Source organism: Podarcis vaucheri, assembly GCF_965113315.1.
Source record: "Podarcis vaucheri genome assembly, chromosome: 15".
Lineage (NCBI taxonomy): Eukaryota > Metazoa > Chordata > Lepidosauria > Squamata > Lacertidae > Podarcis > Podarcis vaucheri.
Genome location: NC_138753.1, coordinates 11,849,978 through 11,865,974, shown reverse-complemented (window position 1 = coordinate 11,865,974; position 15,997 = coordinate 11,849,978). Strand labels below are relative to the sequence as shown.

The following is a 15,997-nucleotide window of genomic DNA, read 5'->3' as shown; positions in this document are numbered from 1 at the left end:
TCTTTCTTTCTTCAGCCTTGTCTTATCTACCCCACAGTTGCATAGCTATTAATAATGGACATGGGGCATAAAGTGAATGTGTGCTCTCATTGCGATTTATTGCTTGAGCACACCTTGAAGCGAGTTTGGACACTGCAAGGGGGAGGGAGTATGATTTTCTACTTTTGTAATGTTTTGTAATGTTTGAACTGAATGAAAGGTTACTTGATGCACAAGAAATCCCTCACACTGTAACAATAATAATAAAAAATTAATAAATTTTATTTATATCCTGCCCTCCCCAGCCGAAGCTGGGCTCAGGGCGGCTAACAACAATCAAAATAATCCAACATTCTAAAAACATTCATTATAAAATTAATTAAAATCAACAAGCTTTCGCTCAAACTGTTTTGGTTTCCTTAAGGCTTCAGAAGAGGGGTTTTGGTTTTTTTGCTTTGGAAGCCTAATTGCCAATGTAAATGGCTGACACTTGTTCTTCTTCAGGGCTTGAGATGGTAACAGTTAAAGAAGAATCTGAGGATCCCGACTATTATCAGTTTAACATTCCAGGTAACATTGAGTGTAAGACTTTTACTGTGCAGGCTGAAATCATGAATGTTAAAATATACTGGTGGAAAGGCAAGTGAAAGTGGAGGCTATTGGAGGAGACAGAACAATCAGAAAGGGCCCTGGTTCTAATGTGAACTTAAATTATTTGAGGCAGGGTTTTCCTTTGGTCAGGGGATTCTTATGCATGGCTCCTGCTCTTTTTTCCTGCTGCTTTTGGTCCTTGTTCTGCCATTGTCTGTGCTTTTCCCTCCCTTGTTCTCTCTCTCTCCCTCTCTCTCTCCTTCCGTCATCTCTCAAGGCCTTGGCAAACATTTTCTAGGTGCTGGAATAAATTAAATAATTTATATAGGTCTGTACAATAAGTGTCTTATCCATATCCTAACCTGTATTACAGGAAAACAAGCTTGGATTTCAGTGTTGCAAATGAGTACTTTTGAGGGAGGGGAGGGTGTGCAGTTGTTCACCTGCCTTGATATTTCAGGCTACAGAAGATTATTCTTATTCTTTATGAGTGCTTATATTTATGACAACTCTGTCACTGGTTCATCACACTGAATACTGACTATTGTTACAAAGAATGAAATTAACCTGTACATTGGCCCATTTTGTGTTGAAGGCTTTAAAAAAGTGGCTGTGTTAACATTGCCAGTGTTATGAGGTACGAAAAAGCAAAACAGCCACATTCAGTACTTCTAAATATCTTTTCTTTTAGCAAGGCATTGTCAAGTATATATTTGATGTAAACCCTTGTGCACATAGCTTATGTGTATGGTTTAATAGAAATGGTCTAGCTTGCTGTACTACTAAAGACGAGTGGAGTGTGCATATTTTTCCCCTGTCACTATATGCAAATTTCCTGAAAAGCCTCTGTCATAGTCAAAGCTTACTGTTAAGTAGGTTTCTTCTTGATCCTAGCCTCTAACAAATGTTGCATGTCTTCCAGGACTATGGTCTAAAGGCACATGATGTTATGATCTTACTTGTGCTAAGCAAGTCTCCATTTGGGGATTGCTTTAATGGGAGACTGGAAGCCCTACGTACAACACTTTGAATTCTGTCATAAAAGAAAATGGGGCAATAATATAATGAAATGTTCCCCTTCCCAATTCACATTTGTCTTCTATCTGCCATTACTAAAAGAAACAAAAACCTTCAATATTTCTTTTTCTGTTGGCTTATTGGTAGTGCAGAGGAAAACTAATAATGATTTTGGGATTTAACTTGAAATGGTGAATGGAATGTGGTCAGCCCCGCAACCTACTTCTTGTGAGCTCCTTTGTGACTTCACTTTCCCTGTTTTAATGGCCCATTTGTGACACCTGCTGTCCAGGAAGATGGATTTTGAGAATAGCATGATTAACTGGATACTAGCTTAATGTCGCCTAGTGACCCGTCGCCTAGTGCTGGCATCGCAAGTCAATGAAACACAGCGGATCGCTGCCAGAAAGTTGAATGTCGTTGCTCTTACAGATTAGTGGCATATAAATTTGAATATAGAGGATGTGGCAGTGCTCAGATTTTCCTTGCAGAGCCACCTGTGGCTCTCTTTCTGCAACCAAGAGATCACTGGACTTGCAAAGCCTTCCTCAGCATTGGCTCCTCTCCCCTGCCACATCTTGTTGATACTACATTCTCTAGCTTGTTGGAAAAGAGCAGAGTACTGTAATGAATCTCCTTTGAAGCTTTTAATTCTGGTGCACGCAGTTGTGGTAATCCTGCCTGTCTCTTTCCAGCTAGGGCAGGTGTTGTGTGCTTTGTGTGTTCTCTTTAAAAGGTAGTAGAAAGGGGAGGGTCAGTACTTTGCAAGAGTTATTCTGACATGACTATTAATTTTCCTTATTAAAAAGGAATATGTAAAGGAGTCTTTCATGGGCAAGGAATTCCAAATTGTTTAATATGAAGGCCACTTTCACCCAGTTCTACAGAGGTAACAACCTTGTGAGTGTTCTCATGATCCCTTAATGTTTCAGTGGAGAAAAAGAGAAGAGTCATGATCCCTTGCTTTTTTTTTTTTTACCAGATGTTCTTTTCCTATTTAACTCTCTTCTTTCTCTGAATTGGTTCAATTGAGAGTTTATAAGCTTTTCAGATAAGCTTCTGATATGTCCCAATTATTAGTTAGAATAATTCAGAATATTTATCATTCACTGTATTTTTATCCCACTTTCCAGACACATGTTGTCTCTCAAAGTGGTTCACATCAATAATAATAATAAAAAAGACAGGCCCTGCCATCAGGCTTGTAATCTGAGAAGACAAAGACTCTCAAGGTTGGGAGAGCTGCCTTTGACGGCTTTCTGACTCGCAGAAACTTAGCAGGTGCAGAAATAGATTGAGATGGCTCTGGACCAACAGCACAGCAGAAAAATATCCCTTATTCAGTTAATGCATGCAGAGAGAAAAAACAAGAAAGGGTTAAGTTAGGTGTGCTGGTTAATTCTGGGTCTTTTTGCTCTGCACCTGCAGCTAGTTAAGCATGTGAGAGTGAGTCAGCAAACTTGAGAGGGACTGCAACGCTGGCAGTGTTGGAGCATGTTGCTGGCTTGTGCTTAAGGTGTTTGCTTTCTTTGTTGATGAGATTTGTTAGGGGTCTGTGAGTTGGTTGAAGATGTAAAGCACTGTTGGTAAATACAGAAAATGGATGGTGGGTAAATCATAGTTTTTGCTTAAGATTGTTTTCAGAAAAAAAGTGTATGATCTCTTTTCTCAGTATTGGTCTGTTTGGTAGGGACAGATTCTGGGGGAATGCCATTATGTGGCCTTCCTGCTGCACCATAACTGGTTGCTAATTTAATGGATGGGACAGTGATAAGACAGGAAATTGAGAACTGAAATTTTGTGTTGGCTGGATTTGTAAACTGATGAACTGGAAGAATCGTGTGCTTCGCTTGATAGAAAAAGGAGGGTTTTGAAGGGATAGGTGGGACTTGGCAAAAATGGAATATTTGAGACTCACTTTGGCTCAGTTCAGATACCACACCAAACCAAGCTTAATTGGTTTGCTTTGATGTCTGGTGAACACTGACTTGTGAGCAGCTATCTAACCCAAATCAAAAGCTGTAATTTGAAGTGGGCTGAAAAGTCATTGTTTGTGCTACTATGCTTTGGAGTTTTGAATTGTTTGACCGTAGTATGTTGCTCCATCTCCAGACAAGCTGCCCTAAACTGCGGCTTGCCTTAGTGTTAACTAAAGCCATGTTTTGGCGGATGTGCGAATTGAGTTGCTGCTTGTTTCACAACAAAGAGCTAGATGACCCTTGGAATTCTCCTCCATGCTGTGATTATATGAAACAATTCCTATTTTGTTTCTACGGTTTTTTTATTCAGCTGAGCATGCTCTTGTAAGGGGACGGGAAAATCTTGGGAAGTGATTTTTTTTATGGCTGTCTTTGTTTATCAAAGCAGGTCCTTCAGAAACTTCGGCGATTGATGAGAAAATCGCCATGGCAAAGTCTTACACAGGTATAGCAATTCACTTGTTCATCATCACAGTGCTATTTCTCACAACAGCATTGATACCTCAGTAGCCATGTTCTGCCTGCCAACAGTACTGTTCTCCAATATTGGTTTCAATAAATGGCTTGATCCCCCCCCCCCTCGTTTCGTGAAAGAGAGCTGTAATTCTACCCTGACCCTACTCTTGTTTGACTTTCATTCAGGGGACTTTTGTCTACCTAGAAATACTGTGAATTTACTGTTGTTGGGCATTCAGACCCTGTAAGCTTATGTTTTCTATGGAAAATACAGAAAGGCCTTTCTATTCCTATAAAAATGAAATCTCAGATAAAAATTGTGTCAAATAACATTTTGATCAGACTTATTTTGCCACATTTTCCATTAAATGTTGTTGTTGTTGAGTCAGGAGGGAGAACAGTTATGAATTATGAAGGGAAAGTATTGAAGGCTTTATGGCAGAACTTGGAAGAATTTTGTTCCAGCTTCATATTTATGCGCCCCCCCAACATGTTTTCAAACGTTGTGCTATCCAAATTGTGTCTATGTTTTCAGCAAGGCTCTTCTGAACTATAGATGGCCTAATTGTGTTTGCCTTTTGCGAGGAGTGCACTCTGCCAAAAAAACCCTTTGGTTTTATGTGAAAGAAAATGGGAGCAGAGATTGATTGTCGACACAGACTCTTTTTTTGAAATGATCCTGCTTGAGATGATGGTGCAATATGGGCCAGGTTCACTGGTCCATAAAATCTCTACTCCATTCCTTGGGATACTAATTCTGAAATTTCAAGTGTTGACTAGTTCCCTCCTTATTCTTATGATGGTGTGTTTATATTTGTCTAAAGGAAGCAACCAGGGTTCCGATTGCAGTGAAGGAACAGATGTGGAATTGCCAGTAGAAGGTTAGAGATATGTAAATTAAAAAAAATTAAAAACTCTGGAAAGTTTTTCTTAAAATAATAATAATTAAAAGAGCACTTAATGCAAACATGTCCATTGTGTTCGTGTCTTGCATTCTTTTTTCCATATTTTACATGGTTGTATTTTTATTTTCATCCCCTTGAGTTGTGATCCTGCATGTTTATTGTGGACAACTATTGAGAAGCCTTTGCAAGATGACCCCCATCTCCTTCTCTTTCCTTCCACACCTTCCAGTGAGCTATAGAAGCTGTTGAAAAAGAGCTAATAAAGTTAGCATCCTACTGCCTTCTTCATGACTGTGGTGGCTTTTGCTATATATCACACTTTTCCTTAGGAGGTCTGAGTGAGTAACAGCATTACCCAATGTGATATGCTTGAAAGCATGAGGACAGCATTTGTTTTTGAAAGTAAGACAGTGACTTAAAGCTCTAGACTTACAGTGACCTCGAAACTTGTGATTTCTAAGCCCCTCCTTTGGTTACTTTTGAAGGGGACGAATTATGTGGGTCTAGCAATGCAAGGTCTGGTGCAACAGAACATGCATTTGTTTACATCCTGAATATGTCAATGTGTAGTGGAAAACAGTGTGCAAAGCCCTTCAGTTCATGCTGCTCCTAGTTGGAATGTTTGTTGAGTAAGTTATCTGCCTCAAATCTTATGGAGATCCACTGCCTCCCTGAGAATGTGAATCTGTCCTTTCAAAAGGAAATGCTAAATACACTGTTGATTTGAATTTTGTAGTTTTGGCAGAGCCACTCTAAATAGGCCTGAATATCAGCTCTGCCTGACCTCCAACAGTTCTGAATTGCTTGGCCACAACTTCACCTCAGAAAAATATTCCACTATTTTTGAACTGTCATTGAATCAGCTCTGTACTGGGGTGTGGCTTTGTGAAGCTTGGATTTAGTGGATATATGGATGAGGTGGGAGTGCCTTTATTTCCTTGTGAAACACGAGGAAATTAAATTGCCAACTTATCAACTAGTTTCTAGCTCAACCTATCCTTACTGAACCTGGAAATACCACTGGAAGTGCTTTTCTTGTTGGAGTATGATGCCTCTGCTCAAACTAATGGTTCGTTCTGTTTTGTTTAATGTTATTTTAAAGTGTTACGTGTTTCCTAATCACATTTTGGATAGCTGAAGACGCTGCACTATTCCAGGGTTGTACGTTTTTAAAAAAATGTTTCGCTGGACTCCGTCTGCAAACTTGATTATTATTTTTTTAACCTGCTCGGCATCTGCAAAGAAAAACTGCAGATGCAATATGCTTTAAAGAAGTGTTTCTGAAGTCTGTGAGAGATGGGCAGTTTAACTGGTGAAATGGAAACATTATAGAAAACCTTTTGAAGGTGTATGCGTTTTTAGAGACTGTTAAAGGAATCCGTGTCTTAAGGGATATAAGTAGAATGTTATTGTCAAGGAGTTGGATCCAACAAAGGTCTCCTCAGAGTAAGACTAACCTTGAATACAACTCACAGACCCTTTCTCTTGTATGATCTCTTTTGTATCATGAATACTTTTGGACATGTGTTATACACGTGGAGATTGCTTCCTTGCCAGCTTTTGACCCTTGACTTGATGTTATCAGTACAGATGATCCCATGGAAGAGAGATTTTTGGTCAACTGGATGGATTCATGGATTACTATCTTCCACTGTACACTGTGGTTACTTAAAAAAGAAAATCCAAGTACAATCACTTCTATAAGAACTATGTTGTGTGAAGAAAGTAGAACTAAAGTAGCAAAATAACACATTGATTAGTGTATCACTAGTACAGAATTATTTCAGCACTTCAGAAGCTGGAACTGAAAGCTGGATGCAAATATCTCTGATGTGAACTACCCCACACCTATCAGAGAACTTTCTATAAGGTACATTGTGGTATAATTTCTGTAAAATGATGCTTAACTGAAGGCCAGTAGAATTAGATTTGATAGGGTAACTTGAAAAAATATCCTCTTAACACTGCCTTGCTAAAGTTCATAAACCTGTTTGCTAACCTGCCTATCTGCTTTACACATCCCTATTTTAACAATTTATATAAAATTTATGGCCTGAGAGAGAACTGGTTAGAAAGCTGTTTCACAAACTTCCTGTTAGGTTGCTGCAGGAGTGTCTTCCTATCCATGAGTGACCAGACAAGTGGCTGTCTCTGAACTTGTTCTTAGATACCTTGGAATCAGCCAGCTATGCCTGCTCACACAATTTTTCAGTATCTTCATTAGTTACGATCGTCTAGATCCATCTATTGGGCTAGTAGTGAAAGTGGTGTACTCAGTTATGTTGCCTGTAAACGCATCCAGAGGACAGCACTGGCAAATTGCTGCTATGGATCTCTCAAAATATCTTTATCTTTTTGGGCTAATGAGCTTTTGAATCCAGTCCTCTTCTTGCTCCGTGTCATTTACTCTGAATTAACAGTTGAACCTTTTTTTTCAAATTTGAGGAAGAATGTTTCAAAGGATGTGATGGAAATAGAGACCTGCATGAAGCTATTGCCAGAAGACTCATTTGTGCTTTTATTATGGGAATTCAGAAGTTGACAAAGCAACTTAATGTGTTGGTCAAACCAGTAGGATTGCAGCTGCTGGTGGGGCTCAGTACACTGGAACCTTCCGCTCCTGTCAGCAATTTCAAGTGTCTTAAGAGTTGTCCTTCTGGTTGCTCATGATTTGATGTGCTTCCTTACTTTGGCAATGGGGGCAAAAAGGCACTAAGAGCAGCATGTTTTAGGATGCACTCCACATTGGTGGTCCCACGCCAGCCAAAATTCCATTTACGTTGGCAGGAAATCCAACCTCTCACTGAGATATCGTCGCTTTGTGAAAAGTTGGTTGCTATAAACGTCTGGAGTTAACGTGAAAACAAGATGTTCCACTTGCTTATTTGGATCCATCTTGCCAATTGTAGGAGATATTCCATCAATGAAAACTTTTGACTGTGTTTTATTACACAACGTTTTACAAATACTAATGTATTGTAACATTTTCAATTTGTACACATATATATTGTTGTAATTGTGTTGTGTGAAAGAAGAGAGACTTGTAAACATAGTATCTTCAGCAATGAGTGAGAAAATGTTTGACAATGAAAAGATAAGTGAACCTAGGAGAAGGCGACTCTCAGCAGCTGCTGCACCTGTAGCTTAGCACTTAGAAATCTCCATTTCCTTGGCAACATCCCATAGGACTTGAGGCTTGTGATAAAGTATTTTGGCCTCTGTGTTTGTGAGTCTCTTATTCATAGTGCACCACACACTTGTTGATTCGCCATTCTGGAGTAAAACCGCTCTTCCAGTTCCCGCGCCGTTCAGACTTGGTTTTTTGTTCTGCTTTTTTCAGATTCTTCTCAACATGCCACTTCTGAAACAAGTGAGGATCCTGAAGTGGAAGTGACCATTGAAGGTTGGCCATTTTCTCAGCTAATACTATTTTGCTCACTTGTTTCAGAAGAATCTCAGTCATGTGGCGTTGTGCGCATCTCCTCTATATACCCCCCCAAAGCCTTTCTCGTACTGTAAGATAACATTTGCTGGGCAAGATAGACATTAAATGATTGAAAACAAGTTGTCAACATTTTTAAAGGCGTCTCTTAGAGGTGTCTGTATTAAGAGTGCATGTGAAAACAAACCAAATTATTCAATTAGCTGGGTTTTTTGTTTTGCTTTTCAGAGGAAATAAACAAGAAGTTTGGGCAGACTGTTTTATTTTGATACACTTTGTTGGGAAATTATTATGGATGTGGGAGTTCTCCGGAGTGGTAGGAGACCTTAAGGAGGATCAGTTTGTTTAGGGAATACAGCAACTGAAAAGTGTTGCTTGCCTGTTATCCCTAGGATCATTTTGGTCTTGCAAAATTTGTAAGGTGGAGGACGGATAGGCAATATATTCTGACAAACCCCGTGATTGGTTTGGAAAGTAGAAAGTAAATTGTGAATCTGAATACCTAGCCTCAAAGGTCTGAGTGCTGTATATTCCTTAAGCAAATCTTTTGTGTTAAATCTTTCTCCTCCCCACCCCCCTTTGCTTCTTTTGTAAATCTCCTCTTGTGTATAGCCTCATTTGTTAGTTTTTAAACAAACCAGTCTATAACAGACACTATGCTACACCTCAAATGAGCAAATGAGATGAATTACTAGAATGGAATATTTACATTAGGAGGGCTTGGTTTCCTGTCTAGATTTTGCAACTTCTAGACCTTGCTACTAGTAAGTAAGTTTTGGGGTTAATCTGTTAAAGGGTTGTTGATAAAGCTTCCAATAGTGCTTCTAGATTATGAATTGGTATTCCTCTTGCCTGTGTAGTGAGGTGTTCCTTATGTCATAACAGTGAAGCAGTAGTCATATTTCTCAGTTTGGGGTGAAGGAGGCATCCGGTAGGGTGGGTTAACTCCTTTTGAAACTGAGCCCAGGCCTATAGGTTCCTCGCTCAATTCATTCTGTGCCTTTGCTCAATATAGCCTTTCCTCTTGGCTCCTCCTCTGATTTACCTTGCCTGTGAACTGCTAGTTTTCCCCCTGACCCTTTCCCTTTCCCCTTCCTCTTCCTAGTCTGCTGCTCCAGTTTGTTGTTTCTTTTTAATAATCTTTTATTGCTCTCCTTTATTTTATTGCCTTTTCTTCCTTCATTATGGCCCCCTTGGGAAAGCAAATAGTGACATCCACATAAAAAGAAAGGAATTCCATATGTCAGAATGGGGAAGCAGACTAAGCCAATCAAATCTCTGCTGTAGCTACTACAGAGCCTCCCACTGTGGGCCTCCACCATGTACAGATTCATTCTTCTCCAGAACAATTGGAGTCTCTCCCCTCCCATCTCCCCATGCACAGTCCTATCAATGACTACCACTATCATAGGCTCAAACGCACTCGCAAACAACTGAGGAGTGAAGGAAACACATTCCTCCTACCTCAGGTGGAGCAGAAAGAGGTTGTGAAAAGGGGATTGTCAGGATGCCATTTTTTCCTTCTCTCAGCTTCTTTGTGCCAGGCATCATTTAGGGACTTGGTGAACATACTGTAGCATCTCTGCTACATCATTGTTATCCCCATTGCTTCTTCAGGTTTACCTACAAGCAGATACATTTCAAGTAGACTGTAATGGCCTTGGGCCTTGGCTTGACCTCAAGAGTTTTCACAATTTCAGTTACAGGGCATGCATATATACCATTATCTTGAAGGTCTTCTCCTTAGTTCATCTTGGGCCAAGGCCCACCAGGACTTAACAGGCAACAGTAACCCCCAGCAAGATCATTGCTTTATTTTAAACAAAAGGTGGAAACTACCTGTCTCCATGCAGGACACTCCAGCACCTGAGAACTGGTTCGTCTACCTTTCACATAAGAGAACCCAGAACCCCTCTTGGACCTTACATGTCACAAAATGATGGATCTCTCAGCATGAGCCTACACCCTGGGCTGATTATTCATACCTAAGCCATACAATAGCTGTATGGCTCAAGGTATGCATTTTCTTGGCCTATGATGCTCAGTGCTTGGAATGAACTAGTTCACTTGAAAAAAGTTCATTGATCTAGGTTGGCAAATGCTTACCCTGTCACGCGGATTTGACCTTGTGCTTCAGGGCAGCAGTAGAAAGTTTTTTCAAAAGCTGTATATTATTTTATAAAAATTGCCGTTTGAACTGATCTCATGCCTTTTTAAAATGAACTTTCAAAGCAATAGTGATTCTCAGCGAAATGTCATGACATGCTAGGCCTGTCATACGTCAGGTTTTCGGGTGTAAAAATGTCGTCAGCTCCAAAAGCCTAAAATCACTTAACATCAACAATTTTGGGGTCTTCCTAAAAAAAGCCCAAATACGGCAACCCCATGACATACTCCATGAGTAGCAGCAGCTTCCATTTCCGCCATGAGGAAATTTCCCTCTACTTTCATTAGACATTGCAAGTTGGACTGACTATTCGGCCTCCGCAGTGGCAGCCTTTGAGAGGAGAGTGCCCCAGCATGATTTGCTTCCCTAAGTTCAGTGTTGCTGAGGTATGCCTCCTTCACCCCAAACTGAGAGGAAAACATTAGACACAATGTGAAGTTTCCTTCTAGTTTGGGGCGAACAAGACACCATCCAGCTGGCTGCACCCTATTCTGACCAGCAGGTTGATTCACATGTACACCTTTGCAGTTCACTGTTTCCTGGGGCCTCCAGCTTGACCTTATAGAGTGCGAAGTTCCATGCTCTCTTTTCTGTCATTTCTGCTGTGGCTCTAGGTTTTAATTGGCAATTTCTCGTCATTCTGTCTTAAGCACAGCCACAGGAAACTGGGGAAGAGCCTACAGGACTGAGTTAAATCTCCAAAAGCTGGCCACATATTTCTTCCCTTCCTTGGTGAAATGAGGAGCTATGCTATTCTTTTGGATGCCTCATTCACCCCATACTAGAAGGGACCTTCACAGGAAGTGCCCAACATTAGTTTCTCTATATGAGGAATTTTTAAAAGTCTGGTAGCGCTTCCTGCATAAGGAGCTAAAGGAGTTACGTTCTATCAGCAGTGGCAGGTTTTTGGGGGTATATGCTTGATTGCCTTTCACTATCTGTTTGAAGATGTATAACTCAAGAACTCATAGACCCTAGCTCACTTTCAGGGCCCATGCTCTTCAAAACAGCATTTTTCTCTCATTTTCAGCGATGAGAAAACTAGCCTTAGATTTTCCAAAAACAGCGCAAAAGTTTAGAGTGCAAGTCTTGTGATATAACTTTCTTGTATTGATATTGATGGACAGTGACTGCACAGTGTGGTGTCTGTTGGCTTCCCTTTCAGCAGCTCTTGCACTAATTTTAAAGTGGGGGATTTGTAAAGTGGTTTTGGGTTTGAATGGAGGAGGGCTGCTGAAAGGATAGCTATTAGGGACACTAAAGTGTGTTTATCTGGCATCAGGGTGTCTGGCATCTATCTTTCTCTCTTTCCCCGATAATATTTTAAGTGATGTTTGCAACCTTAAATATCTTATTCAACATTCTTACTGTAGATACAGCAGTTTTCTGTTCTTTTTTCTTTCTGGAAAGGATTATCTATTCCTGGATGTAAAAGTCCTATCCAGTTACCACTGAAATCTTCCCAACCTTTTCCAGTTGCTTGCAATTTCTATTTATGCAGTTGATGCTGGAATAGAAACCAATTTTTCCTCTCTTCCCCCACCGTCTCCTAATTATTTCCTCTATGTCATGCTGTTGTTGAACCACTGGATCTGGGAGAAGCTTTATCCTATGATCTTTATGATACTTCATTTTCAAAATCATCTGACCTGATGTGGTATCCATTATATATTTGGTACCAGTAGGGATGTTGGGTGTCCCTTAACAGTAGAAAAGGGCCTCATTTAAAACATGTTAGACAATGCTGCTGTGCATATTCTAATTCCATTCGCATAATTTGAATATTAAATGAGAAATTTGGATGCCAGGCTCTGACCAGTCAGCGTAATGCATGTGGAATTTTTTCCTCCAGAAAAAATATCCTCCTCCAACAGCAAATAATTTTGAGTTAGAACCATAACACCTTGAAAGATATTCAGGCATAATAGTAACAGCAGCCATGATGCATATATCTGTATTTTTTTGTCTGAAGATGATGACGACTACTTACCACCTCATAAGAAGACAAAGAGCACAGAACCAGTCAATGATGCTGCCAATTGTGGAAGAAGAAAAGCTAGAGAATTCAATTTTGGTAAGTTTAAGAGTAAAATGGTTCCTAACCTTCTTCACAGTTTTGTTGGCCTGGCTCCTGTTGGCTAAGGTGTATTCAAGCTTTCACTTGACTTGGTACTGAATATGACTGTATCTCTATTTGAACATATGAAACTGCCTTCCACCCCCCCCCAAGCCTGAGACTGTTCTGTCTAGTTCTGTGCTGTCCAGCAACAGCTCTCCAGGTACAAGTTGTTTCCAAAACCTTAATATCTGAGATGCTTTAAGCTTGAAGTGCCAGAGCTTGAATCTGGGATGTTACATGTAAAACGTATGTGCTCTGCTATGGTGCCGCAACACAGAACCCCTTGCCTTCAGTACATTAGATCTTGTTTCTCAAAGTGGAGGTACCAGCAGAAGGTTTTCCTGGGATGCCTTGAAGATCCGGGAGACTTGTGTAGGAGGAGACATTAGCCCCTTATTTTTATTTTTAAAAACAATTTTTATTGGTTTTTCAATAAATCATCCTTTATTAAATATCTCTCTAACAATTTTCCATTTTTTCCTGCCCCCCTCCCCTGGACTTCCCTCATACTTCCACTTCATTTTACTTTCAGTTTATTTATCCTGTGTATTATTTCCCCAGTTAATTCCTAATACATTTACATCCATTTTTTATTATATACATTATATACATTTGTGAATGCTTACTCAAACCCTGCCAATGAGTCCAACTCTTCATGTTGTCTCTTCATATGTATTGTAAATGGTTCCCATTCTCTTTTGAAGTCTTTGTTGTCCCTTTCATGTAATTTATCTGTTAATTTTGCTAATTCTGCGTATTCCATGAGACATTGGCCCCTTAAACACTATGATTTAATGCGCTGTGCATGAGCCTCAGTACGTCTGAGCAAAGTGTCAGGTTCATCTGTTCCCCTCATCCTCCTGCATGATCAGGGACTTCTGCCAAGTTTAGTTTCCCTTTTAAACAATTTCCACTTTGTATTTCTTTTGAACCAGCTGGTTTAAAACAGCTTGTTTTAAGTTCCTTAACATGCCAGCTTGAAAATGAATTGTTTAAAACAATGGTTTTGTTAAAGTAGGGTTGCTGGTTTAAATGTAGCACTAAGCTGTTTTTTTGTTTTGTTTTTTTACAAAATGCAACCAAGCTTGTCCTGCTGGATGTTCAGGGGAAGATGAAACCTTATTCTTTACTTTGGATCATTGAGGTCCATCCACATAGCATGCCCATGGTTTAGTATTATGTGTGGATGTGGCCACTCTTGCAGAAGCACTTCTTCAAGCTTACTTGAACTTGAACGTCAGTAGAACTGAGAAAGAAGGGAAGGAGAGTTGGTGACTGGCTTATCTGAGCAAACTGCCCAGTAGGCTGATCGTGGCAGAATGCGTGATTGGTTTGAAGATGGGCTACGCAGAATGAATATGCTTGGAGTTTGCTGTTTATTTAGGGACTATTGTCAGTCTTGAGACAGTAGTAGCTTGAGGAGTCTGTAATGAGTCTGGCTTCTGTGTGTGCCTTCCTCTTTCGTAATGATTTCCTAAAGCTTCAGATGTCTGACGTAAATATGGTATAGAAGTGCAAAGCCATGAAGTACTCTAGTGCATCAGTAGCTTGAATGTGGATGCCTTGTGTCTTGCTGCCTCTATTTTCTTTGAGAAGTGGGACATGAATGCATTAAATCAACCAGCACCAGGACTGGAGTAATGATGGGGGGGCTGTATGGTTCTTCATATAACCTCTTTAGTTAAGGCTTCTGCCAATACGGCTTCACACACTCATTGTAACTCTGGCCTTTTAAGAAACCTCCCAATTAAACCTTTCAGGCTCTGAATTAAAATAATTTGTCAACAGCTGCTTCAGATCAGTGTAAACCACGATGGGAGTGAGCTACTGACTATAGAATTGCTGTAGAGCAGGCATGGCCAAACTTGGCCCTCCAGCTGTTTTGGGATTACAACTCCCATCATCCCTAGGCTAACAGGACCGGTGGTCAGGGGTGATGGGAATTGTAGTCCCAAAACTGCTGGAGGGCCCAAGTTTGGCCATGCCTGCGTGGAGTAATTATGGACAAAGTTTTTAGCTGCTTTTGTCCAGCAGTATGTATATAATTTTGTCTTCAGAACGTATACAGATGTTACTTTTAAAGGGTTTAGTGTTTTATAATCGTGCATGAGCAACAAGGCGAAATGCATAATCCAGAATTCAGCAGCTTGATATATTAAAAGCTTGATATATCTTATATTGGGATAACATTATTTTTCCTTTCAGAGAAATGGAATGCCCGCATTACAGACTTGAGAAAGCAAGTTGAAGAGTTATTTGAAAGAAAATATGGTATGTGTACGCACTGTATCCCCGACCCCCTTTTAAAAGCCATTCCTAGAATTTGAAACTCCCCAAACTTTTTTTGGAAAAAGGTTAGAATTCCCCAGTCCATAGAGTCTGAATTCTTTTGGCATGTTGTCCTGCCATTGTCCAAGGACTGCCAGTGCCAAGGGGTGTTTGTAGCCGTGTTGGTTCTGCAGAATTAGAAAGTTGGCAGTAAGTACAATGATACCTCCTTTTGGGGAGTGGGGTAAGTAGTGTTGGAAGTTCTGCAAGCTGTTACTTCCGCAGCCTTTGGTTCTTAACATTACACATTAATTGTGATCTGTATTAAGAATAAAATGTGGTACCAAAAAAGGGGGGGGGGCTGCAGTCTGCAACCTGTGTAAAGTAATGCTGCTTATTTTGTGTAACTTAATCGGTTTTAGCTAATCATCCGAAAGGTCAAGGAGTTTGGCTCTGTGTTGATTTCACTCTTCTGGTTTCTTAGATTTGCTGGGCTTGACCACATCATTCGTAGTCTTGTAGGCTTAAAACTTTGCTTTTTAAAAAGTTGGAGGAGGATTTCTGCATCCTTCCTTTATTTGAAAATGTTGACATTATAGGTGGGCATACAACTTAACTACAGATCTGCAACATCTAAATCAGTGGTGACTAACGTATAATCCCCCAGGTATTGCTGGGCTCCAATGCCCATCAGCACTAGTTAGGATGGTCAAAGTCATTGATGATATGAGTTGTGGTTCAACAACACCTGTTGGCCCACAAATTAGCCACCCCTGGTCTTAATACGTTGTAGCATATGTTTGCATATAGCAAGTAAGTTACTCATTTTGGGGCATTACACAAAAATTGTGTTGGGTGATAATGTGATCCACTGTCAAAAATCTGAAACCATGACTTGAAGTTTTTATAAATCATGGCTTGGGACTGTCTGTGGTTTGATGGGGCATCTGAGTTGACAGTTCGTACTTAATGGCTATAAATCTTCCTCTGGGAGTCCTGGCTCTGCACTCGTTTCCATATGGGGACAGAAAATAAGCACAGATAAGCAGCTCTGAACTGTTGTACACTTTGGAA

At 40.2% G+C, this 15,997-nt stretch overlaps 1 protein-coding gene and 1 long non-coding RNA gene across 11 annotated transcripts in view; one reads left to right on the top strand and one right to left on the bottom strand.

Annotated features, from left to right (window-relative positions):
* The window catches only part of GTF2I (general transcription factor IIi), a 62,773-nt gene that overhangs the window by 17,796 nt on the left and 28,980 nt on the right, over positions 1 to 15,997 (top strand). For 5 of the 10 annotated variants that reach the window (XM_082201200.1, XM_082201207.1, XM_082201208.1 and 2 more), the window contains 6 exons: positions 484 to 549; positions 3,952 to 4,011; positions 4,847 to 4,903; positions 8,268 to 8,330; positions 12,509 to 12,610; positions 14,861 to 14,926. In XM_082201200.1, the coding sequence (XP_082057326.1) occupies positions 484 to 549; positions 3,952 to 4,011; positions 4,847 to 4,903; positions 8,268 to 8,330; positions 12,509 to 12,610; positions 14,861 to 14,926 (414 nt within the window). The remainder of the gene's footprint in view (positions 1 to 483; positions 550 to 3,951; positions 4,012 to 4,846; positions 4,904 to 8,267; positions 8,331 to 12,508; positions 12,611 to 14,860; positions 14,927 to 15,997) is intronic. The other 5 variants (XM_082201202.1, XM_082201204.1, XM_082201203.1 and 2 more) reach the window with 5 other exon arrangements.
* Positions 1 to 15,997, bottom strand: part of LOC309519999 — a 145,277-nt gene that overhangs the window by 105,549 nt on the left and 23,731 nt on the right. The gene's annotated exons all lie outside the window — the stretch shown is intronic.